General features: G+C 38.3%; 1 protein-coding gene across 2 annotated transcripts in view; it reads right to left on the bottom strand.

The window, feature by feature from the left end:
- The window catches only part of FKBP15 (FKBP prolyl isomerase family member 15), a 54,191-nt gene that overhangs the window by 11,340 nt on the left and 20,828 nt on the right, over positions 1-22,023 (bottom strand). For both annotated transcript variants that reach the window (XM_045563584.1, XM_045563586.1), the window contains exons 9-20: positions 21,055-21,201; positions 18,694-18,836; positions 18,157-18,214; positions 14,352-14,459; positions 11,693-11,795; positions 11,099-11,205; positions 9,248-9,362; positions 7,710-7,819; positions 7,292-7,399; positions 6,751-6,845; positions 5,853-5,955; positions 455-626 (exon numbers count right to left, since the gene is read on the bottom strand). In XM_045563584.1, the coding sequence (XP_045419540.1) occupies positions 455-626; positions 5,853-5,955; positions 6,751-6,845; positions 7,292-7,399; positions 7,710-7,819; positions 9,248-9,362; positions 11,099-11,205; positions 11,693-11,795; positions 14,352-14,459; positions 18,157-18,214; positions 18,694-18,836; positions 21,055-21,201 (1,369 nt within the window). The remainder of the gene's footprint in view (positions 1-454; positions 627-5,852; positions 5,956-6,750; positions 6,846-7,291; positions 7,400-7,709; positions 7,820-9,247; positions 9,363-11,098; positions 11,206-11,692; positions 11,796-14,351; positions 14,460-18,156; positions 18,215-18,693; positions 18,837-21,054; positions 21,202-22,023) is intronic.

Raw genomic sequence — 22,023 nt, 5'->3', positions numbered from 1 at the left:
TGCTGGTATGGCCAGAGCCAGGAAGAACTGGGCAGTATAACAGATGAGCCAAGCTGGAGGAGCCGTGAGTGCCAGGCTGAAGAGTTGCAATCCATCTTCTAGGAAAGAGGAAACCAGGAGAGGAAGCACCTCTTTCTTAAACTTCCACTGAGTCATGAGCAAGAACAACATTCCAGGCATTTGGAGCCAATCATAAATATGAAAGATATTGAAGGCAACACTTTCCCAAACAAAGGGGAACTGTGGCAACTGATTAATTCCAAATGAATAGTCAGTTCTTTTGCTGTTCTTTATATGTAACAACCTTGCAGGTTTTATCCTCATCCACTTTATTTTTTGGCTCAGTTCTTTACAAACTTCATAAACATTGTGCCAAAAGGATTGAGATGAAGAAAACAGTTTAATTCCTTAAAATTTAAATGACAAAAATCCCAGCATGCCACAGAGTACTTACCTGAGAGCTTTGCCTGCAGTTTGGTGAGTTGGCCCCTGAGAAGGTCTGTCTCCTTCAAGCTTTCTGTCACCTGCATCTGCAGCTCTGTTTCCTTCTTCTGGTGAGCAGTTATTTTCAGTTGCAGATGAGACACCTGGGCGGTGGCTGCTGCTAACTCCTCCGTCACCTTGGCCTGAATAGTAAGAAAGTAAGACATCACCTTAAACATAGATGTTCGTTGTCTCTATGTGATGACCCAACCTCATATAATTCTATGCTGACTGAACTTGTAGACAGGCAGGGAGTTAAGGCTACCTTTAACCTGCATTAAACCAAAAGCAAGCCTTAAAATGTACGAAGTCTCTGACTCAAGAATTGTAGAAATTTGTCCTTAGGAAATATTATACAAGATTGTTAATACAAAAAAATGTGCTACAAGGATGTTCAAATGCAGCATTGTTTATAGTTGTAAAAGCATGGAAAACTAAAATAAAATGCTGAAAATGGGCTTGATTAAGCAAATTATTATATGATACATCTATTCTGTATGCAGCTATTAAAAAAGCTGTTGTAAAAGAATACTTAGTGGCATGGAATATAGTCACAATCTATTGTTAAATGAAGAACACAGGTAGATTATCAAATAATATGTTTGGTATAATTCCATTTTTATAAAATGGAACATTTATTTATATGAAAAAGAACTTGAATGACATGCTTTTTAGTAGAAATCTAGATAGAATTATGGGTTCTTTATGTTTTCTTTTTGCTTGTTAGACTTTATTTATATATATACATATATACACATACATATGTATATTTTGTTCTATAAATAATTTTTTTGAAAAGTTAATGTTTCATATCCTCAAAAATTAAAAACATAGAAAAAGTAAACAATGGGACGTCTTGCTTCCATACCTATTCCCATCTATTTCTTCCGCCTTGCCTCACAAAGGTAACCATATAATAATGTATTTTGCATTTTTCCAGTTGTATAAAGTGATTCTTTATTCAAATACTAACATGACTCTTATTTCTCCCCGCTTCACATACAAAGGTGGCAAACACTCTGTATTAGTATGTATAGATCTTCCTCCTTTTTTTTTTTAAATAACCACATGGTATTCCACCATGTGAATATACTGTAGTTTATTGTCTACTGTAAGACACTTGGATTGTTTCCAGTATTTTCTCATTACACAACAAGACACCAACGAGTAACCCCAGACACATGTTGCTTCATCTGAGTGCAGGTGTGCCTTTAGGAGATTCCCAGAAGCAGAAATTGCTAAGGAGTAAATGCCTCTGTAATTTTGTACATCATCAGTTCCCCTCCATGAATCATTCCACACTCCCACCAGTCTCACCAAAACTTGTCAAAAATTTGGATTTCTAACAGTCTGATAGATGACAAAATGGTATTCCTGATATTTTCTAACTTTTCTATGATGAACATGTATTTTTTTATAATAAGAAAAGGATATTTTTAAATTTAAATTGAATGCCTTCAAAGGTAGTCAACTTCTGAGACTACAATCTCTCTCCTAGGGGTACTATACTACTAGTAGTACTATAATGTTGTAAAAACCAGTCACATGAGAGTAACTGCTTTGGGTGACCTTGGAAGAACAGAGCTAATAAAAGAAGAGAACGCTTCAACTTCCTTGACTGCTCAATGGATGTTGAATGGTGCTCTGTACTAGCCAAACAGGGGCTCTGTTTCACTCTAAAGGACCTAAATACTCTCAAGTAACATGTGATGAAACTGAAATGACTACTCTGGAAAACCCTCTAATGATATTCTGTGTGTTATGGGTAATAACGATGATTAAAAGAATAGTCCATAAAAAGGAATGGTACACAAATGACAAATACCACATCTATTTTAACTGAACTGACATGTTCCTATAGCATATAGGAGAAATCAGATGACAGAAAAGACAGTGAGTGGTTGCTCTGCAGACAACCAGTCTTGAATTCTGAAATCTATGTATTTCTGGGGTGGACTATCTCTCCTCTACTATTATATTGCTACTACCATTTGTACCAAAAGCATACTGCTGCTATACTTTTCTACTATACACAAATTTTTATAGTTGTACACTTTCTTATCATCTATCCCTCTTTACAGTGTTCACTGTGTCCACCTGTTTTAAACATATTTATTCCCTGCCTTATTCCAAAGCCTTTATCAATTTTCTATCTTCCATTTAAAATCTGATATTTTGACTCTCCTAAAGTTAGGGGAAATAAAACAAAGTAAAATTATACATAAAATTAAAATAAATAGGCTATGCATGCGTATCTGAGAGTATATGTGACCTTTAGAGTAAGTTGTAAGATACTTATTTTTTGCTGTTCAGCAGCCTTAGGTTTTCACCTGTTAAACACAAATGACATATAGAACTTCCAGATATGAGTGGCTTCCATCTGTCCCAAGATGAAGGTTTTACTCACTGTCCTGCTTCAAATGGCCTAGTGAAAACTGAAGTAACTCAGAGCTCAGAGAGCTCACTAATGTCCGAGCAAGTACCACTCTCACAAGGCCTTGCAGCAGCTAGACCACTAGGAGGGATAAATTCCAAAGGAGAGGCAATGAGGGAGTGGACGGTCACTCTCTCGCCAAAAGACAAGCAGAGTGAAAGGTCACCCAAAAGCTCTTTTTATCTCAGGTCTTTAGCTAGAAAGGCCTCTTAGAAGCATAAAAATTGCCAGCTGGATGCAGTGGCTCACGCCTATAATCTCAACTACTCGGGAGGCTGAGGAGGGAAGATCACTTCAGGCAGGAGGATTGCTTGAGGCCAGGAGTTTGAGACCAGCCCAGGCACCATGGCAAGACCCCATCTCTAGAAATAACTAACTAACTAACTAACTAAATGATGAAAATTTAAAAATAAGTAAATAATAAATTTAAAAAAAATAAAAGCATAAAAATTAAAACAGTAAAGGAATGAAAAATATATTATTAAATAACAATGAGATTATCTTTGAGTGAAAGGATTATGGATGACTTATATTTCATGTTTGCTTATCTGTATTTTCTAAATTTTCCAGAATTAACAGATGTAAATTTTATAATCAGAAAAAAGTATGTGCATATATGTGCATGTGTGTATATATATATATGTGTATTTATATATATAAAATTATGATTTTTTTCTAAAAGATAGTATATGCAATATCAAGTGAGAACGGAAAACACCAAAAACCTATACAGTGGGTGGGATGGGTCTCTGAATCCCACCCTGGATCAAATGCTTGACATGGAGAGCTGGGGGAAACAAACGATGATAAGAAAAACCAAGAGTTCAGACAAACAAGTGAAAAAAGCATTCAAGTTAGAAGCAAGAAAATAGCACCAAAGAGAGATGGCAATTTGACATAGGAAAAAGAACCCAGTTGACTGGAAGTATGGTCCCAGGAGATTCTTTTATCTTCTCTGGGCCTCAGTTTGTCCCTGTGTAAAATAAGATTAAACTAGATGATCTCTAATAACCTTTTCCAGTTTTAACCATTATCCCTTGGTTTTATGTGGTAATATTAATCCTATCATACAGAAAAATAATTGCAGTTATCAAATATTTATTGAGCACTTAGCCATATCTTTCTTAGCTGTATTTAAAGGCAGAAAACTGTATCCAGGGATGAAAGGACTTTGCATATCTCCCTTTAAAAGAAGAGATCACAGGGAAAAGGCTGTTAAGTGAGAAGTTGATCAAAAGAAAAACAGGGGAGAGTCAAGGCCTAAAAAGTTTCACTGAGATAAAGGTGACCAAGTGAAGCATATGGTACTTGGTACTCTAGAGCAGACATCAAGAACAGTAACACTCAGCCCAGAAGATTCCCTCAAACAGATCTCTGTGAAGCATGGTGTCTAGAACATAGTGGGTATTTGGCAGATGGTAGTGGTGATTACTGTTATTATTATTACTACTACTGTTTCTGCTATTATAAATAGAGCATGGACCAGGGTCAATGCACTGTGCCAGACATCTTTGGGGTTTATCAAAACAAAAACATTTGGGTAGATAAATGAGCTGATTCAGGGGTTGGCAAACTATGATCTATGGGCCAAACTGGCCTACTGCCTGTTTTTATAAAGTTTTATTGATGTGTGCGTGCACACACACACACACACACACACACACACACACACACCAGTGATACTTAACATGAGAGTCAAATGCTGAACACTTTAATAAAAACAAAGGTGTCCAGCTCCCACCTCCAGAGATTGTAACAAAAGAAATTACTAACAAGAGCAGTGATTCCTGCAGCTTTTTAAAAATTCAGATTCAGACTTTGGCTAGATATGCTAAATTAGAATCTGTAGAGGTGGGGCTTAAGAATGTTTAGTTTTCACTCTGAAATAAAAGTAGGAGGAGGAGAAATAGTAAACAGTGCATTTAGTGGAGAGAGGAGTACCACTAAACAATAGCAATGTCACAGGCTGCTGATCTTGACGTGGGCATTAGGAATCAGCTACATAAACAAGGGATGGTGTAAAGGAGCAGTGGAAACGGAACAGGGTCAGGACTTGACAGGGCTGTGCAGGGCTACACATCGCTTATCTGAGGACAAGGGGTCAAAGCCAGTACTTGCCTGGATACTATGGCTAAGGGAACACAAAGATTAGCATAAAATATTTAATATAAGTAAGGAATCCCCAACATCACCAGAATACAAGACAGTGAGTAAACTTCACAAGTGTAAAGTACATTCCCTTCAATTCTTCACACTTTCAAGGAAAACACAAATGCAAAATACAAACTATTTCTTAAACCTGTGAGAAAACGGCAGATGAAAGGTTCAAGATCTCCTAGCTCAGGAGTGGCAGCCCAAACAAGAAGGAATCCACTCTGGATAAACAGTGTCACTGGAGCAAGGAGAGAAGGAGTGGGCTTCAGAATCAGTAGCTCCCAGCCTAAGACCCACTAGAGGTCTTTACTCTACTGAAGGAACAGGTCGAAATTCCTAATTCCAAAAGGACTGACATCAAACAGTAGTACTTTAAAATGCTTTGGTAGACACAGATGAAGGAACAAACTGAAAACAAAGGAACAAACTAAACAACTTTAAATTGTACTAAAAATAACCTACACATTTGTTATCAGGCATTAACAGAAATTTTCTGTTTATTTTGAAAACAGAATAAATTTAATTTCTAATAAGCTGCGTAATTCTTACCCTAATCAAATTACTGAGATCAGTATTTGTTTTTAATTCAACTTACTGCAAAGCATATTATAAAACAGAAATGTGGATGATGGACATATGAAAAACCTGTTGCGAGATTTCTAGTGCTTTTCCCAACGATGGCAGGAATTCTGCTGGAAAGCTGATTGGTAAGTATATAGATGGGGCCAGTCCTTAGCTCCACCCATCCTGACCTGGGCTTTTCTCTCCCCAGTTACTTTACCTTCTCTTGTTCAGCATGCAATACTCTTGCCTGTGTGTTTTCTGTGGCTGTCTGAAGTGAGTTGTTCCTTTTCTCCATCATCAGGTTACTCTGCTCAACATACCTACGAAAGAAACAGAGAAAAAGATAACATGTACCAAGCACAGAATGTATGCCAGGCACAACCCAATGCCCATTTAGTTCTCAACATTGCTCTATACCTTTATCAAAAGTAATCTGAAAGCAGTGCTTTCCTTAAAGCTGTAGTAATCCAGTTTGGAGGCAGGAACCTGGGCCAGAGGAGAGGAATTTGAAGGGTGTGTGGTAACGGGGAACGAGGGAGGAAAGAGACAGGAGTAAAAAAGCAGCAAGAAGGAGGAGAGTACAAGAGAAAGCCACTCCCCCAACCCTGCCATGTGGGAGATGAAACATCAGAGAGGAGAAATACAGGAGAATAATTTTTTAAAGTGAAATGCTGTGTTATGACAAGTTCCACTGACTCCCCCTTATCTTCAGAAGAATCTACAAAAATTACAAAATCCTTGGGTTTTACATGGGAATCAGTGAAGTTTTGGCTAAGCTCTGGTTGATAAAATAGAGTCGGCCCACATAGAAGAAAGAAGAGTTGACACCAGAATTTTCTAAGTGTTAATACCAATTTTACAGCTAAGGAAAGTGGGGCCAGCAGGAATAAATAAAATGCCCAAAGCCACACAATGACTAAGCGGCAGAGCAGGAGTCAAACACAGGTCTGCCTTACATCACAGCCTACTGAGCTCTTTCTATCAAAATGCCTCTCAGAAAACAGGCAATAATTCACATGACAGGTAGAAACAGAAATAGCAGAAATGTGTCCTGCCCTAAATAAACATGTGTATGTAACTTGTCCATCCCAGCCAGGCCCCATACCTGTCATTACCTCTGATTTCTTTCAATTAGTTCACTAATCTTGTCATTCTGCTCTTCTATCCGACCGCTCTTTTCAAGGATCTCTTGCTTTAATCTTTCATTTTCCTAAAGTCAAAATATATGACGTGCAGTTTAAATGTCTTAAGAGAAAAGTGCCAGATAAAAAGGAACAAACTTGAACTGACAGGCAACATTGTTAACATATTTTGAGACAAAAAACTAGAACTATGTCCACATAGACTAATTAAAACAACACATCAAATTATGCTTGATGGATACAAATCACTAGGTCCATTGGATTGAGCATATAAATGGCTATAAAATGAAATGAAATCCTGAAGTATGGTCAAAAAGCAATGTTTCCTTCTGACTATGTAGTGATAAGTCACTTGGACCAAATTAAGTCATAATGAATTTTCCAGAATTATTTTAACTCAGTGTAGCACTTATCAAATGCTATTTCTGGGTTGGAGGTATTAAAGGGTAGTATATCTGGGAAGAGAGCATGGGCAAGACTTGAGGCTGAGTGTTCTGTCCGCGATCACTCTCACCTGAATGATTCGCTGGATGTTGCTCATAATCATGCTTGTTTCCATCGTAACTGACACGCTAGGAATGAGCATGGAATTACCAGCACTGTGTTTCTGTAACTCTTCAACCTACAAAAAGGATGCCAGAAAGACCTTGTGAGAAAGTTTAAAATAAAACAAAGAAATACAATGTAGCCAAGATCTGACCACTTTTTTAAGGGGGTTAATGAGTTTCTGAGATAATCACCAAATGTAAGCTACAGTTTTCTCCTACTAACTGGATCCCAAAATAATTATAGCTATCCTTCTAGGGAAATCACTACTATTATGAATATAGGAAACCAAAGAAGAGTTTACCTATAGCTCTAGCTTCTCCCTATTTACATATACCCTGTTTATAACCCCACTCTCAACACGGCCCCAACCCTGACTCAGTTACCTTCGTCATGAGATGATCCATTTTATCAGCCACTTTGCTGACTGCCATTCGAATTTCCGTGTTATGTTGCCGGGCTTCAGTCATGAGAAATGAAGCCATATCACCTGATCCTAAACAGACATAAACCAAAAATAAACTTATAAAACTAGAGCAGAGGAAACTGTGTGAGGAAAAGCCAATAGCTCTTCTAGCAGAGGAAAGAAAGAAATGAACTCTTGCATATACTAGGAAATGCTAGAAGTAATTTCACACAGTCAGGAAGAGATGTAGAGGAGACAGTGAAGGTGAAATGGCTCCAAAGTGAACAATAACTAAGCTATATTCCTGCAAAATGCATGAAGGGCTACAGTCTGGTCCAGGAGCACAAGAATGCCCACTTGGCACTGCCACAGCACTGGCAGCTCGAATTGTTTCCCCATTCATCCAACTGCATGCCAGGCATTGTACTAGGTACCAGGGATACAATAATGAATAAAAGATGGTTCCTGCCCTTGGTGAGCTCTCAGTCTGGTGGGAAGACTGACATGTAAACAAATCATTACAACAGAGTATTTTAAGTGCAAAAGTGGACCATGTACTAAGTACAAAAATAGCACAGAGAAAAGCAAGATTAACTCTTTGGCAATACACATACACAGTTGAGTCTGTGAGAGGAGAGGATGGAGGAATGGATCACAGGGAAGGCTTCACAGAGAAGATGACAGTTTTGATGGATAAAAAAGTGTTTCACAGATGGAGAAGGGGAGAGCTTCTAGACAAAGGCTGCATCCAGGGACCCCTGAACACTCTAGAACCACAGATTATGTTGTAGGACATACTAGCTTCTTCCTACCACTGTCCTATACCAAAGGTGATCACTAAGCAAAAGATAAACAGCTGAACAAGGCAGGATTCCATCACAGCAGTTTATATTTTATTTTGTCATGTTTTTTTACATAAGACACACTTGTACACACATGTACAATATCTGAAAAGTTACCCAAGTAACTGTTAACAATGGTTTCCCATGGTCAGCAGGGCTTAATGATGGGAAGGACAGTAACTTTTCACTTTCTACCCTTTTGTATTATCTGACATTTTAATAAAAGCACATTATTTTCATAGTTTAAACATTTAAAAAAAGGTTTAATTTGAGATATTGAACACCACAGTCTTCATGCTTTTTCCAAATTTCCTCCAATGTTTTGCTCTTTTACTATTTTCTATAAACTCTAGCCATTCTGACAGAGGAATTAAAAGAACTGGTGGAAGAAAATGCAAGAAACAAAACACAGAAAGTAGGTACAAGGGGACTTTGGAGGATGATGGAAATGTTCTAAAATAGGATTGTAGCCACGAATGCACAACTCTGCCAAATTCACTAAAACATCTTTGAATTGTACACTTAAAATGAATGAATTATAGGGAATATCAACAAAGCTGTTTAAAAAAAGAGAAGAAATAGCAGGAAGAGAGCTGTTGGGGTAAAAATGAAAATGAAATGGGAAGGAGAGCACAGCCAGAGTGGAAGGTGAGAAACAGAGGGACTTGCTCCCTACCTTGAAACTGGGGAGGCTGGGAGAGTGCTGCCGGGTACAAGGGCCGAACAGGCTGCAGCTGGGAGTTGACGGCTGACGCCTGGGGATAAGCGTAGGCTTGCAGACCTGCATAGGGCTGAGAAAGTGCCAAGTTACCACTCCTTTATAAAATATTCAGGGCTCTCTTTTTTGCCCACAGTTTTCTTCAGTGGAATAGAGTGGGTAAGCTGGGAGGAGACTCAAACTCATTGAAGCCGGAGATGGGCGAGATCAGGGTTTGGCAGTGGGTAAGATCCTCAGCAAGGGAGTTATCTATGTAACCCAGAGGAATTCAGTCACTGAAGTCCTACCCAGAAAATGAGGGAAGGGTATCTTGGGTCACTAGCCAGTCCTCTAGGGATATGATATAATTAAACAGGAATTAATTTCCTGCTATCAGGCCTATTGTCTAAGAAATTTTAAAACTAATTAAACTCTGTTAGATTTCCACTGAGTTAAAAGACAAAGTGTTCACTGAGATTCTAAACCAAATCTGCCAGTTTGCAAAGAATGCCTCTTCCATGCTAGAGTCTGATGCTTATCTGTGCGACCAAGGGCTCTCATTTTCCTCTGAGCCTCAGTCACCTGAACTGTAAAATGAAGATATAATAATATCACTTCACAGGGCTGCTGTGTGGATTAAATGAAGCGATATAGGTAAAGTTCCTAATAGCTGGTAAGTTATGTGCTTAGCAGATAAAAGGATGGTTATTCTTCCTTGAAATAAGGAAATCTAGCTCATTTTCAGGGACAGATATAACTACCCATCCATTAATAAAAGTCTTAGTGTATAGGATAGTTATTCTCCATGGAGGGGTAGAGGGGTGAGTAGAAAGGGGGCAATAGTAGGACTTATGTCAGTTTTGATACTCCCCATCCTAAGGGGGCACAACCTGCCCACCATCACTCCCACCTCTCCCTTAAGAATCAGCAACGGGCTGGGTGTGGTGGCTCACACCTATGATCCCAGAACTTTGGGAGGCCAAGGTAGGAAGATCACTTGAGCCCAGGAATTTGAGACCAGCCTGAGGAACATAGTGAGACCTTGTCTCTACAAAAACAAATTTTAAATATCCAGGTGTAGTGGTACATGCCTGTAGTCTCATCTACTCGGGAGGCTAAGGCAGAAGAATCACTTGAGCCCAGGAGTTCAAGGCTGCAGTGAGCTATGATCACACCACTGTACTCCAGCCTGCGTGACAGAGCAAGACCCTGCCTCTCAAAAAAAAAAAAAAAAAATCAGCGAGGAAGTGAATCCCTGTTATCATTGAGAGTGTGTTGAAGCAGAAAAAAGAGTTTACTACCCTGGCAAACAGTCAGCAGAGGCAGATAGGCTGCTACCATTGCTTCTGTGACAACAGGAAGAAAACCTTCTTTAAAAAAATCCCTTTGGGAGGATAACTAGACAGCAGAGTCCAGCTTTATTTCCCATACAGTTCCATCCTCAACCCACAACCTGTCTGCTGAGTATAGTACAGAATGTTAGCCTGTCAACTTTTGATAGAAAAGAACACATGAATAGGTACCTCTCAACTAGATATGTATGAAAAGAAAAGGAAACAAACATTGACTGGACCTTTACTATGTGCCAGGCCCAGGCCTTGTACCAGGTGCTCTGCTTGTTCTTGCCTTTAATCTCTACAACAACCTGTAAGGTAAGTAATACTTTGCCTGGTTTAGAGATGAGAAAGTGGTGATTCAGAAAGGGAAAAAGATTACAAAACTCTGACTTTGGGGAACTGGTACTGTATGAATTGTGCAAGAAGAAGAAAGGCAACTGACTGGAACCATAATAAATTATAGCATATAATTGATATGGTTTTAAAATGTTACCTGAAAGGACTGGGCATTTCCAGATACAGCTGAGTGGGAATCGAGAGAGGCAACTTGCATTAAGGCAGCAGAAGGTGCTTGGAGCCCAGAAACAGGTGGCTGAGGTGCTAAGATAAAGCAAGATGTTTTCACTGTTATCCATCCCTGCTTCTTGGTATGAGTCTGAGCCAGCACCTACGTACCATCACACTTCAGATTCTACCACCTTCCTCACCTAGTCTCCTAAAACCAGCTCTACTGGCATCTCAGCAATGGGCCACTGCAAGGAAACTGGGTGTTCTCATGTGCTTCTGACTCAGCCAGCGCTATGATCCCACCAGCTGACAGGAAGCACAGAATAACACGCAGGGAGATGTCTCAATAGCTGAGTGCAGACTTCCAAAACTGACAACGCAACACAGCAGAAATCACAACAAGCAGGCCAAATATATCTCCAGATCTGAAAACGCCCTACCCAGGGACAAACTGACAAGTTTTTTACATTCTAGTCCAGTCCTCAGTACTAAAACAATGTAGCCTGACAATTTAAGGAACAGTGATGATAATTTTGGTGCTGACCCAATTCAAGGCACAGAGCTCAGAGAGGTTTCTTACCCTGTGAGGTCATCTGTGGTAACACTGGATGGGCTGGCTGAAGAGAGTGCTGGACGGACGGAGTCACCATGGGCTGCCCAACTCCTCTCAGAGCATTCACCTCCTGAAACAGGCAGGAAAGTTTGGGTTACTATGTATGAGTCCTTCACTGAAGACTGAGGATGACTGCCCCAAACCTGCTTCCAAAATAGGGTTTCTAGGCAAAGAAGAGGAAGAAAAGGCAAGCAAGAAACGAAACCCAAGAGTTTGGAGTGTGTGGGTTATGGGGAGAAAGCACTCTACTATGCCCTTCTCCCTGTAAGTAATACCAAATAATTAAACATAGTTCATTTGTATAAATATTCTAAATTGTTGATGTTTTATTTTCTGAAGCAGCTAAACTAACTGCTCTCTAGAATATATCATTTTCCAAACCAGCAGCTTCCTTGAAACTGATCTAACCTGTTCCCACAAAAGAGGGGTCTCTTGCAAGGAATAATCCAGCCTCTTCACTTCTGCCAAATAATCTCCACAGGCCTCAAAGTACTCAATGGAAATCAGATAGAGTGGGATTCATTGCACCTCATAACATCCTATATAGTTTTAGACTGTTTTCTCCTCATTCTTTCTTTTCACAAAATCAAAGCTATAACTCTAAATAAAGTTATTTTAAATCTTCCAGCTTCATACAGAAACAAAAAATCTTGGCCGGGCGTGGTGGCTCATGCCTGTAATCCTAGCACTCTGGGAGGCCGAGGTGGGTGGATCGCTCGAGGTCAGGAGTTCGAGACCAGCCTGAGCAAGAGTGAGACCCCGTCTCTACTAAAAATAGAAAGAAATTATCTGGCCAACTAAAATATATATAGAAAAAATTAGCCGGGCATGGTGGCTCATGCCTGTAGTCCCAGCTACTCGGGAGGCTGAGGCAGTAGGATCGCTTAAGCCCAGGAGTTTGAGGTTGCTGTGAGCTAGGCTGACGCCACAGCACTCACTCTAGCCCGGGCAACAAAGTGAGACTCTGTCTCAAAAAAAAAAAAAAAAATCTTGAGACACAATATATATTGACTGTAATCTGCTATGCTATAGTTCAAGGGATGAAGTATCTTTGACATTCTTTTACTAATTTAGAACTTCCCCTTGTCCCATGATATTCTCTTCTGAAAAAGCATCCAAGTTTTAGATCATTACAGCTCTTAACCAACCTAAATGTCTAACAATAAAGCGAAAGGAATTATGATAAACTGATATAATAAAACACTGGGCTACCTTTAAACTAACAATGTTTTGCTTTATTTACTTACATTATTTATGTTAACTAAATGTTTATGATATAAATTTAAGTTAAAAAGTGAGGTTACAAGGCTGGGCACAGTGGCTTATGCCTGTAATCCTAGCATTCTGGGAGGCTGAGGCAGGAGGATCACTTGAGCTCAGGAGTTCTTGACCAGCCTGAGCAAGAGCAAGACCGCATCTCTACTAAAAATAGAAAAAATTAGACAGGTGTGGGTGGCGAGCACCTGTAGTCCCGCTACTCGGTAGGCTGAGGCAGGAGGATTGCTTGAGCCCAGGCGTTTGAAGTTGCTGTGAACTAGGCCGATGCCACAGCACTCTAGCCCAGGCAACAGAGCGAGACTCTGTCTCCAAAAAAAAAAAAAAATCAGGTTACAAAGCAACATATAAAGAAGCATGCTCTTTTTGTGAAGTATATTTCTTCTTTAACTATAATTTTAAATTATTCTGTAATGAATAAATAGCATAAAGTTTTTAATAAGAATATTATTCAAATTTCATTTCTAGGCCAGATAAAAATTAATCCTATAACAATAGGCCTCAGAAATCCTATCTTCCTTTAGAATGTTAAATCTACTATACTTAGAGCTTTTCCAGGAAGAAATAAATCAAAATTGTAAAATATATAAAGCCTATTTCAGAAATTTTTTCTCAAGAGCATCACCTTTTCTTCATTTTACATCGAAGTGGAAGAATTTTAGAAATCGATCTTGGTTATGTATATCAATCCTATTGAGAAAGGATGATTTTATTCAATAAGGGGCTAACCATTGGAAAAAGAATTAAGTTAAAATTAAGTTACTTCATAGCATACACCAAATTCAAAATGAATTAAAAATTTAGATCTAAATATGAAATAATATTTTTTAAAATATATGTGATATTTGTAATATCTGAAAGTGGGAAGGCTTTCTAAGCAAAATGTCAAAAGCAAGAAACAAGGGGACAAGATTGATAGATTTGATTTCAATTCAATTCTTGAACTTCTAAATAAAACAAACAAAACCATCACATACAAAATCAAAAGACATAGCAGTTTGATCTTCAGTAATAAGCAACGTCAGTGGGAAGATTAGCATTTCCCAAAAGGATCTAAACATTCAATCAACTAATATAAATTGAACACCTGCTGTGAATTGGGCATCATGCTGCCTAAAGAATGATCTTTATGACAATAGAGATTCTAGTAAATGTATGGAACTGCTTCCATCTCTCAGGGGAAGCACCAATCTCAGCAGAAACACATGTACCATCAGCAATCTGTATCATTTTGCCTACAAGCCCTTTAAATGATTCTGGGCTCGAGGCAGAAAACGTAATCATTTCAACCAAAAGAACAGAAAATGGCACCATCTGTACTATTCATTCTAATTCAGCCAGGGGGACATACTTCAATTTCTGAGTCATTGGAATCCAGCTGTGGTGGAAGGATGGGCAGCATGGGCTGGCCCATTTTAGCCATCCGAGAGATCAACTTGGCCTTGACTGTATCAGGACTCTACAAAGAGATGAAAGTTAAAAAAATCACTGTGAGCAAGGTTCAACACCTTCAAGCAGCTCTATCCTTTTGGTTCTTACATCAAATCCTTCAACAAATCCCCCTACCATATCTATTTGAAACTATTTCCTCTAGAAAATGGGAGTTAAAGATTTCTTGCACAGAAGTATACATGGATCACAATTAATAATAGCAGTAAAAATAATTCTCTACATATTTGGAATTGATAAAGTGGTTTCATATGTATTACCTCATTTCAATCAAGTCTCCCAACCAGGCATAATCATTCTCATTTTACAGATAAAAAACCTAAGGTAGAGAGATTAAGGAGGAAGGCATTTTGGATGATAGTATACTCTCAAAAGCCTGAAGCAATGCAGTAGATAGATATTCAGAAGAGATTTGTGGGAATAAGGAAACAGGAACTCTTTGTTCAGGTTCATTTAATTCTAACTTGCCATTGACTACACACTAGATCTTGTGCTAGAAGCTTCTGAATCCATTAACTAGTCCAAAGTGTAGTTTCAGAATGGAGAGTTCATCTACCAGAAGATGCAGAGATGAGCTGTTCAGTGTAGAAAGAAATGACCATACCCTCCATTTGAATTATTTTTAAGCTACAAACGTTTAAGACATTAAGTTTGTTCATAGGGATTGATGGTGCTTTATGTATATAATTTATCAATAGACATATATTGGAAGTGCGTGCCCATTTTTTCTTAACTAATGGAGGTATATAATCAAAAAAAGTTGGATACATCAAGAAAGGTCTTGTTATATAAACCATATACACAATGGAATATCTTTTTTTTTATTCAAGCTAAACAAATTTATTCATTATTATGTGAAACACTTTTCGGAAATATAAGGCCTCATGGATTTAGTAGCTAGTACATAAAAGATGAGAATAACACAAGTTAATTCACAATGGAATATCTTTTTTTTTTTTTTTTTTTGAGACAGAGTCTCACTTTGTTACCCGGGCTAGAGTGAGTGCCGTGGCATCAGCCTAGCTCACAGCAACCTCAAACTCCTGGGCTTAAGCGATCCTACTGCCTCAGCCTCCCGAGTAGCTGGGACTACAGGCATGAGCCACCATGCCCGGCTAATTTTTTTGTATATATATTTTTAGTTGGCCAGATAATTTCTTTCTATTTTTAGTAGAGACGGGGTCTCACTCTTGCTCAGGCTGGTCTCGAACTCCTGACCTCGAGCGATCCACCCGCCTCGGCCTCCCAGAGCTAGGATTACAGGCGTGAGCCACCGGCGCCCGGCCACAATGGAATATCTTGATCTACAAATTAAAACAAGAATGAGGAAGCTCTCTATATACTAACATGAAAGACATTGTGCTTTATATGTATTATATGGAAAAAGTAAGGTGCATAATATACATACAGCATGCTATTTTTTGAATGTGAAAAGAGGGAGGAATAAAATATACATTCCTATTTGCGTGCACCTGCATGAAGAAACACTGAAAGAATCTGAAAGAATACATAAGAAACTAATAAAAGCAGTTACCTAAGGGGTGTGAGATGGAATAGGTAAGATGGGGACAGGAATAGGAGTGAGTCCTCACAATGTAGATCTTGTTATATTGTTTTGACAATTGTACCATATGAATGTAATTACCTATTCAAAACAGAAAATAAAAACTTAAATAGAAAAAGAAAGATAGTTAATTTTATGTTATGTGGATTTTGCCTCAATTTAAAAACCCAAAATTGTTTTAAGAAAAAAAGAGAGAGAGACAGAGAAAGAGAAAAGAAAAAGAAAAAAGTTGGAGACCACCAGGCTACCAGAAATTACTGAGGCTTAGAAATAGGTGACAAGAGTAGTTATGACTAGAGAATACAATGGAACCAATACTGGACAATTTTTGTGGCTACTCAAAGATTTGAGATTATACTTATTTTTTCAATTTTCTTCTGATTCTTTGGTTTAATCTTCTGAGTTTAGGAGATCACTTTTTACGCATAATCAGATCAATTATTTGTTTAATAATTCTTGCTTTGGGCTGAATATAAACAAGTAAACTAGAGTTGGAGAGATATTAAGCATCAATTTCATCCCATGTACCTATTCTGTTTCCCAGTGTGGTAGGTGAAGGCCACGGGGCATAGGCTACAAACTCAGAAGCCTTCACAGACCAGGCAGGGCAGCAGCAAACTACCACATCCATCCTTCCTTAAGGCATTCAAATTCAAATGTTACTAAAAAAGGTATGCTGGCACTCTTATCTTAGAGATGGGAAACACAGAGGCCCAGTGACCTGCTCTAAGTCAATTAGTTGGTAAATTAGTACCAAATTCCTCTGAGAGAATGAAAGTGTAAAGATATGTAGTATTAGCAGTAATTATGATAATAACAACAACTAATGTTTATTGAGCTCTTATAATACACCAGACACTGTACTAAAAACTCCATGGGCATCATTTTATTCAAAAGTCATGGCCTGAGCCAGCCAAAGTGGCTCACACCTGTAATCCTAGCACTCTGGAAGGCCAAGGTGAGAGGATCACTTGAGATCAAGAATATGAGACCAGCGTGAGCAAGAGCAAGGCCCCATCTCTACTAAAAAAAAAAAATAATAATAAAAATAGAAAATATTAGCCAGGCTTGGTGGCAGGTGCCTGTAGTCCCAGCTACTCAGGAGGCTGAGGCAGGAGGATCACTTGAGCCCAGGAGTTTGAAGTTGCTGTGAACTAGGCTGCCGCCACGGCACTCTAACCCAGACAACAGAGAGAGACTCTGTCTCAAAAAAAAAAAAACAGTCATAAAATCTCTTAGAGACAGGCAATGTCTCCATTTTATAGATGAGGAAATAAACCTGAGGTTTAGGGAAGTTACTCAAGGTCACAAAAAGTAAGTACCAGAGAGAGTCTAGGATTAACCACTAACATATTCCTCTTTGAATAAATAATATTTCTAAAATTGAAATGTACTTTAACTGAAAGGTTCCTCCCCCAATCTAACACTATTCTCCTAGTAATAATCTTAGCTACCACTTATTAAAGATATATGCATGGCTCTGAGCTCAGAGCTTTAGAAATATCTCTAATCTTCACAGGAAGATGTATAAGGGGGCTGTGAGAATTATTTCCATTTTAATAATGAAGACGCTAAGGATCAGAGAAGTTAGATAATTTCCTCAAAGATACATGTTTATTAAGAATCAAGATTTGAGGCCGGGCACAGTGGCTCACGCCTGTAATCCTAGCACTCTGGGAGGCCGAGGCAGGAGGATCGTTTGAGCTCAGAAGTTCGAGATCAGCCTGAGCAAGAGCGAGACCCCATCTCTACTAAAAATAGAAAGAAATTATATGGACAACTAAAAATATATATAGAAAAAATTAGCCAGGCCATGGTGGCACATGCCTGTAGTCCCAGCTACTCGGGAGGCTGAGGCAGGAAGGTTGCTTGAGCCCAGGAGTTTGAGGTTGCTGTGAGCTAGGCTGATGCCATGACACTCTAGCCTGGGCAACAGAGTGAGACTCTGTCTCAAAAAAAAAAAAAGAATCAAGATTTGAACCCAAGTCTGTCTATGAAGAAGCCAGGCTAACTTACACTGACTCCCAAATAAGAGGAAATGCATAAAGTACTCAACATTTTTTTTTTTGGTCTAACCTTCTATATGCTAGGCACTGGAAACCTCAGCACACTCGGGGAGAGGGAGATAGACTCTTATACTTACTGTGTTCATCATAAGTTGTTCACTGAGGGAGTTAGATTTGGTACGAAGAGCCGGTTCCCTGAAAGCAAATAAGATATACACTGAGATAAAAACGAAATTCATAATCACAAGTCCAGGTTATAGTAGATGAACAAATTGTTTTTTTAAATGTTCGCCAATTTAATGGCTTTAAAACAGAATTTCCACTTTAGTTTGTGTAACCTTTGAATGCTAGTGAAGATGAACAAATTTCCATCCAAATGCTTATTATTTATTATACATTTTACATGGGTATATATTTTATATTTATGCCCTTTACTCAATCAATTTCCTTCTAGAGTTCTGTAGATATTCTTATCTGAGTTAGTGCTTTTATAGACCATGAATATTAATCCTTTGTCAGAAAAGTTTTATGTAAATATTTTCCCAATCTCTCTGATTCCATTTTTTCCATTTATTTAAAATTATTTTATTTTTAATGGTATCTCTATTTCTGAACCCCTTCAAGAATCATTTTTATGAATAACAGAAGTACTTGATACAAACCCAGTACCTTACCCTGATTTGAAAGGCACCGATGTGGGTGGTGACACAACAGTATCAGCAGAGGGGTTGTCAGCACCAGGTGTGGGAGAAGGAGCCGCAGAATCCCGGGAACTAACACTGTGCCCATCAGAGCCAGAATCCCTGACAAACTTCACCTAGGGAAAGAGCCACCAACGTAGAACAGGCTACAAATATCCTTCCTCCTCCTTTCATTTCACTTACTCTCTATTACATAAACCATTATCAGTTCATGGTAGGCAAATCAGAAAATGTAGCTAGGCAAAAAGATAAAGGTAATAATCACCTGCAACGCAACTACCATTATTATTACCTGTGTGTGTGTGTGTGTGTGTGTGTGTGTATATATATATATATATATATGCACACATTTTTTATAAAACTGGACCACACTGTTTTGTAACCTGTTTTGCTCACTCATTGACATGTTAATATATTTCCAAGTCACTAGATATTAATTTACAATATTATTTTTAACTACTGAAGAGTATGTCTAGCTTCAACAGGCAGCCTTTTAATGCTATGATCTATAGGAAAAAGTCTCCAAAGGATTTTAGGAACCAAAGTCATAAATACTCATGTTATTACAAAATATATTAATATTTCACTAATTCCTCACTGTTGGACATTTAGCTTATTTTATCATAAACAATTCTTCTATAAATAGCTTTATATCTGTATCTTTGCATATAATCTTAAATATTTCCAAAGTATAAATTCCCAGAAGTTAAATTGTTGGATAAATTTTCAAGGCCAAGGCCGAGGTGGGAGGATTGCTTTATGTCAGGAGTTTGAGACCAGCCTGACCAAGAGTGAGACCCCCATCTCCACTAAAAATAGAAAAATTAGCCAGGAGTGGTGGCATGCATCTGTAATCCCAGCTACTCAGGAGGCTGAGGCAGGAGAATCGCTTGAGCCCAGGAGTTCGAGGTTGCTGTGAGCTAGGCTGACACCACGGCACTCTAGCCCAGGTGACAGAGCCAGACTCTGTCTCAAAAAAAAAGAAAGAAAGAAAGAAAGAAAATTTTGTCTTATGTTTACAAAATACCACCAGTCTTGGTAGATTCAAATCGGTTTATTATCTATCAACAGCCATGATTTCTTCAAACTCAAAGGAAAATTGAGACAGAATATAATAGCTGTGGGAATGAAAAAGAAAAACGGCAGCTGAGATCATGCCATGGAAAAAGGGCTAGAGTGGCCTAGCAGAGATAAGGGTGCCCAGTTGGGAAAGTGTCATTGAGAAGGAAGGCCTCTGTGGCAGGAATAGCCACAATGAAGATGATCATAATATTCCTTATTTATACGGTATTTTATAGTTTATAGACACAAACACTATCACATTTGAACTTAATAATCACAGTATAAAGCAAATAGGGTCATTTGGGGGATAGTGAGTAGTATTAAGTTAATTAACTACAACTTGTTTTAGTTCTATTATAGAAATTATATATATTTATGATAATATTTTTAGATGATACAAAAGACATAATGCTAAAAGGCAAAAGTTTCTGAATTCCATTTCCATTCTCCAGAAAAAAACAAAAACACCTTTAATCGTTTCTTTTAAAGCTTCCAGAAATATCTATTAATATATGAGCATATATGTATCTTTTATGTATGTGTATACACATATATGTACATATGACTGTGTATATATATACACAGACACATACACGAGACCATACTATCCTGTTCTGCAACTTGCTTCCTTCACGTAATAATGGATTTTGGATATTCTTTATGAGCTCCATAAAAGATCACTCTATGAAAAAACATAATTTAACCAGTCTCTTGATGGTGGACACTTAGGTTGTTGCCTGTTTTTTACTATTACAACATGGCAGAGGGAGGAAAATACGTACATATATATTTTTGTATGCTTATATAAATATATCAATAGAATAAATTTGTAGCCATGGAATCACTAAGAAAAAAGGTATATACATTGGACAGAAGTTACTATTTTATAGACAAAATAAAAAGAAGCTTAGTGTGCAGAAGTGATTTACTCAACGTCATAACCTCTTCCAAACTCTGAATAGAGAGCCAGGAAGGACATAAAACTTGTTCCTTTTTTTAAATTATTTTTTTATTGATGTAAAATATACATACATAATTTGCATCTTTACCATTTTTAAGTGTACGGTTCATTGGCAATAAATACATTATTTCCCCCTTTCTTGGTCTTTAAGTTCCAGGGTGTTGTTCTTTCCAACTATTCTGTTTCTACTTTTAAAATGAAATCTATGTCATCAGAACCTGGTTTTCAAACATATTCATTTATTTATTCACTCTACTTAACTAGCAAAGAGACAGAGGACTCATCAAACACAACATAGCAGTTTCACTCACCCGCCTGACCTCCACTTCGAACACCAGGATCGAGTCCGCTGCTTGAGTCCAGCCTATCACCCCTTCTGAGCCAGCAGCACAGGCTGGGGGGATGACAAGCAACCGCTTCCCTCCTTTTCTCATGCCCAGCATTCCATCCTCCCAGCTCTGTAGGAATCAGAGATGGGAAACAGCTCATCAGACAAGAAGCTCCTTATAAGACAAGTACAGGAGCATCAAGTTTCACTTATCCACACCTTCAGATTTAGTCAGTGCCTCTAGGGGTCAAGTTCAACTATCACCCCATGTATATAAGAATATCTAGAATACAGCGTCTAAACCATGTAAAAGCTGGCATATGAAATATACTCTTCTTAGATGATGAGAGAAAATGGAGGGAATAAAAAAATGACAGTAAGAAAGAAATAAAGGCTATCATTTATTAAGTACATTATTCCAGGTACTGTGCTATGTGCTTTACATGGTTTATCTTGTTTAGTTCTCAAAATGACCTCACAAGGTTGACAGCATTATCCTCATTTTACAGATGAGAAAACTGAGGCTTGTGGAGCTTAAGTAACTAGCCCAAGATCATACACATACAGTTAGTAAGTTGTTAAGCTGAAAGTCAACACCAGATCTGCCTAGCTTCAAAGATCGTGCTGTAACTGTCATGATCTACAGGACAAAGTCTCCAAAGGATTCTGGGAAAAGCAGTCATAAACAAAGCAATGGAGAAAACCTTTTTTCCACACAGATGAATGAGTACAGCACAATGCATCAGTATGTGATGCATACATGATACCCACATGTGTAAAATACTCTATTTTATAAGACACCTGTGCAGTTGATAAGGAAAAACTTCTCAATGTGAACCCAGGTCCTCAGATTCCAATCCCAGTGCTCCTCCCGCTGTGTCCTCATAGTTGCCTCCCACGGGGACAGGGACGTGTTGATTCAAAGCAACTCAGACAGATAAGAATCAACCCA

Source organism: Lemur catta, chromosome 10 (assembly GCF_020740605.2).
Source record: "Lemur catta isolate mLemCat1 chromosome 10, mLemCat1.pri, whole genome shotgun sequence".
Classification (NCBI taxonomy): Eukaryota; Metazoa; Chordata; class Mammalia; order Primates; family Lemuridae; genus Lemur; species Lemur catta.
Note: the sequence above shows the minus strand (reverse complement) of the source record. Positions and strands in the feature narration are given on the sequence as shown.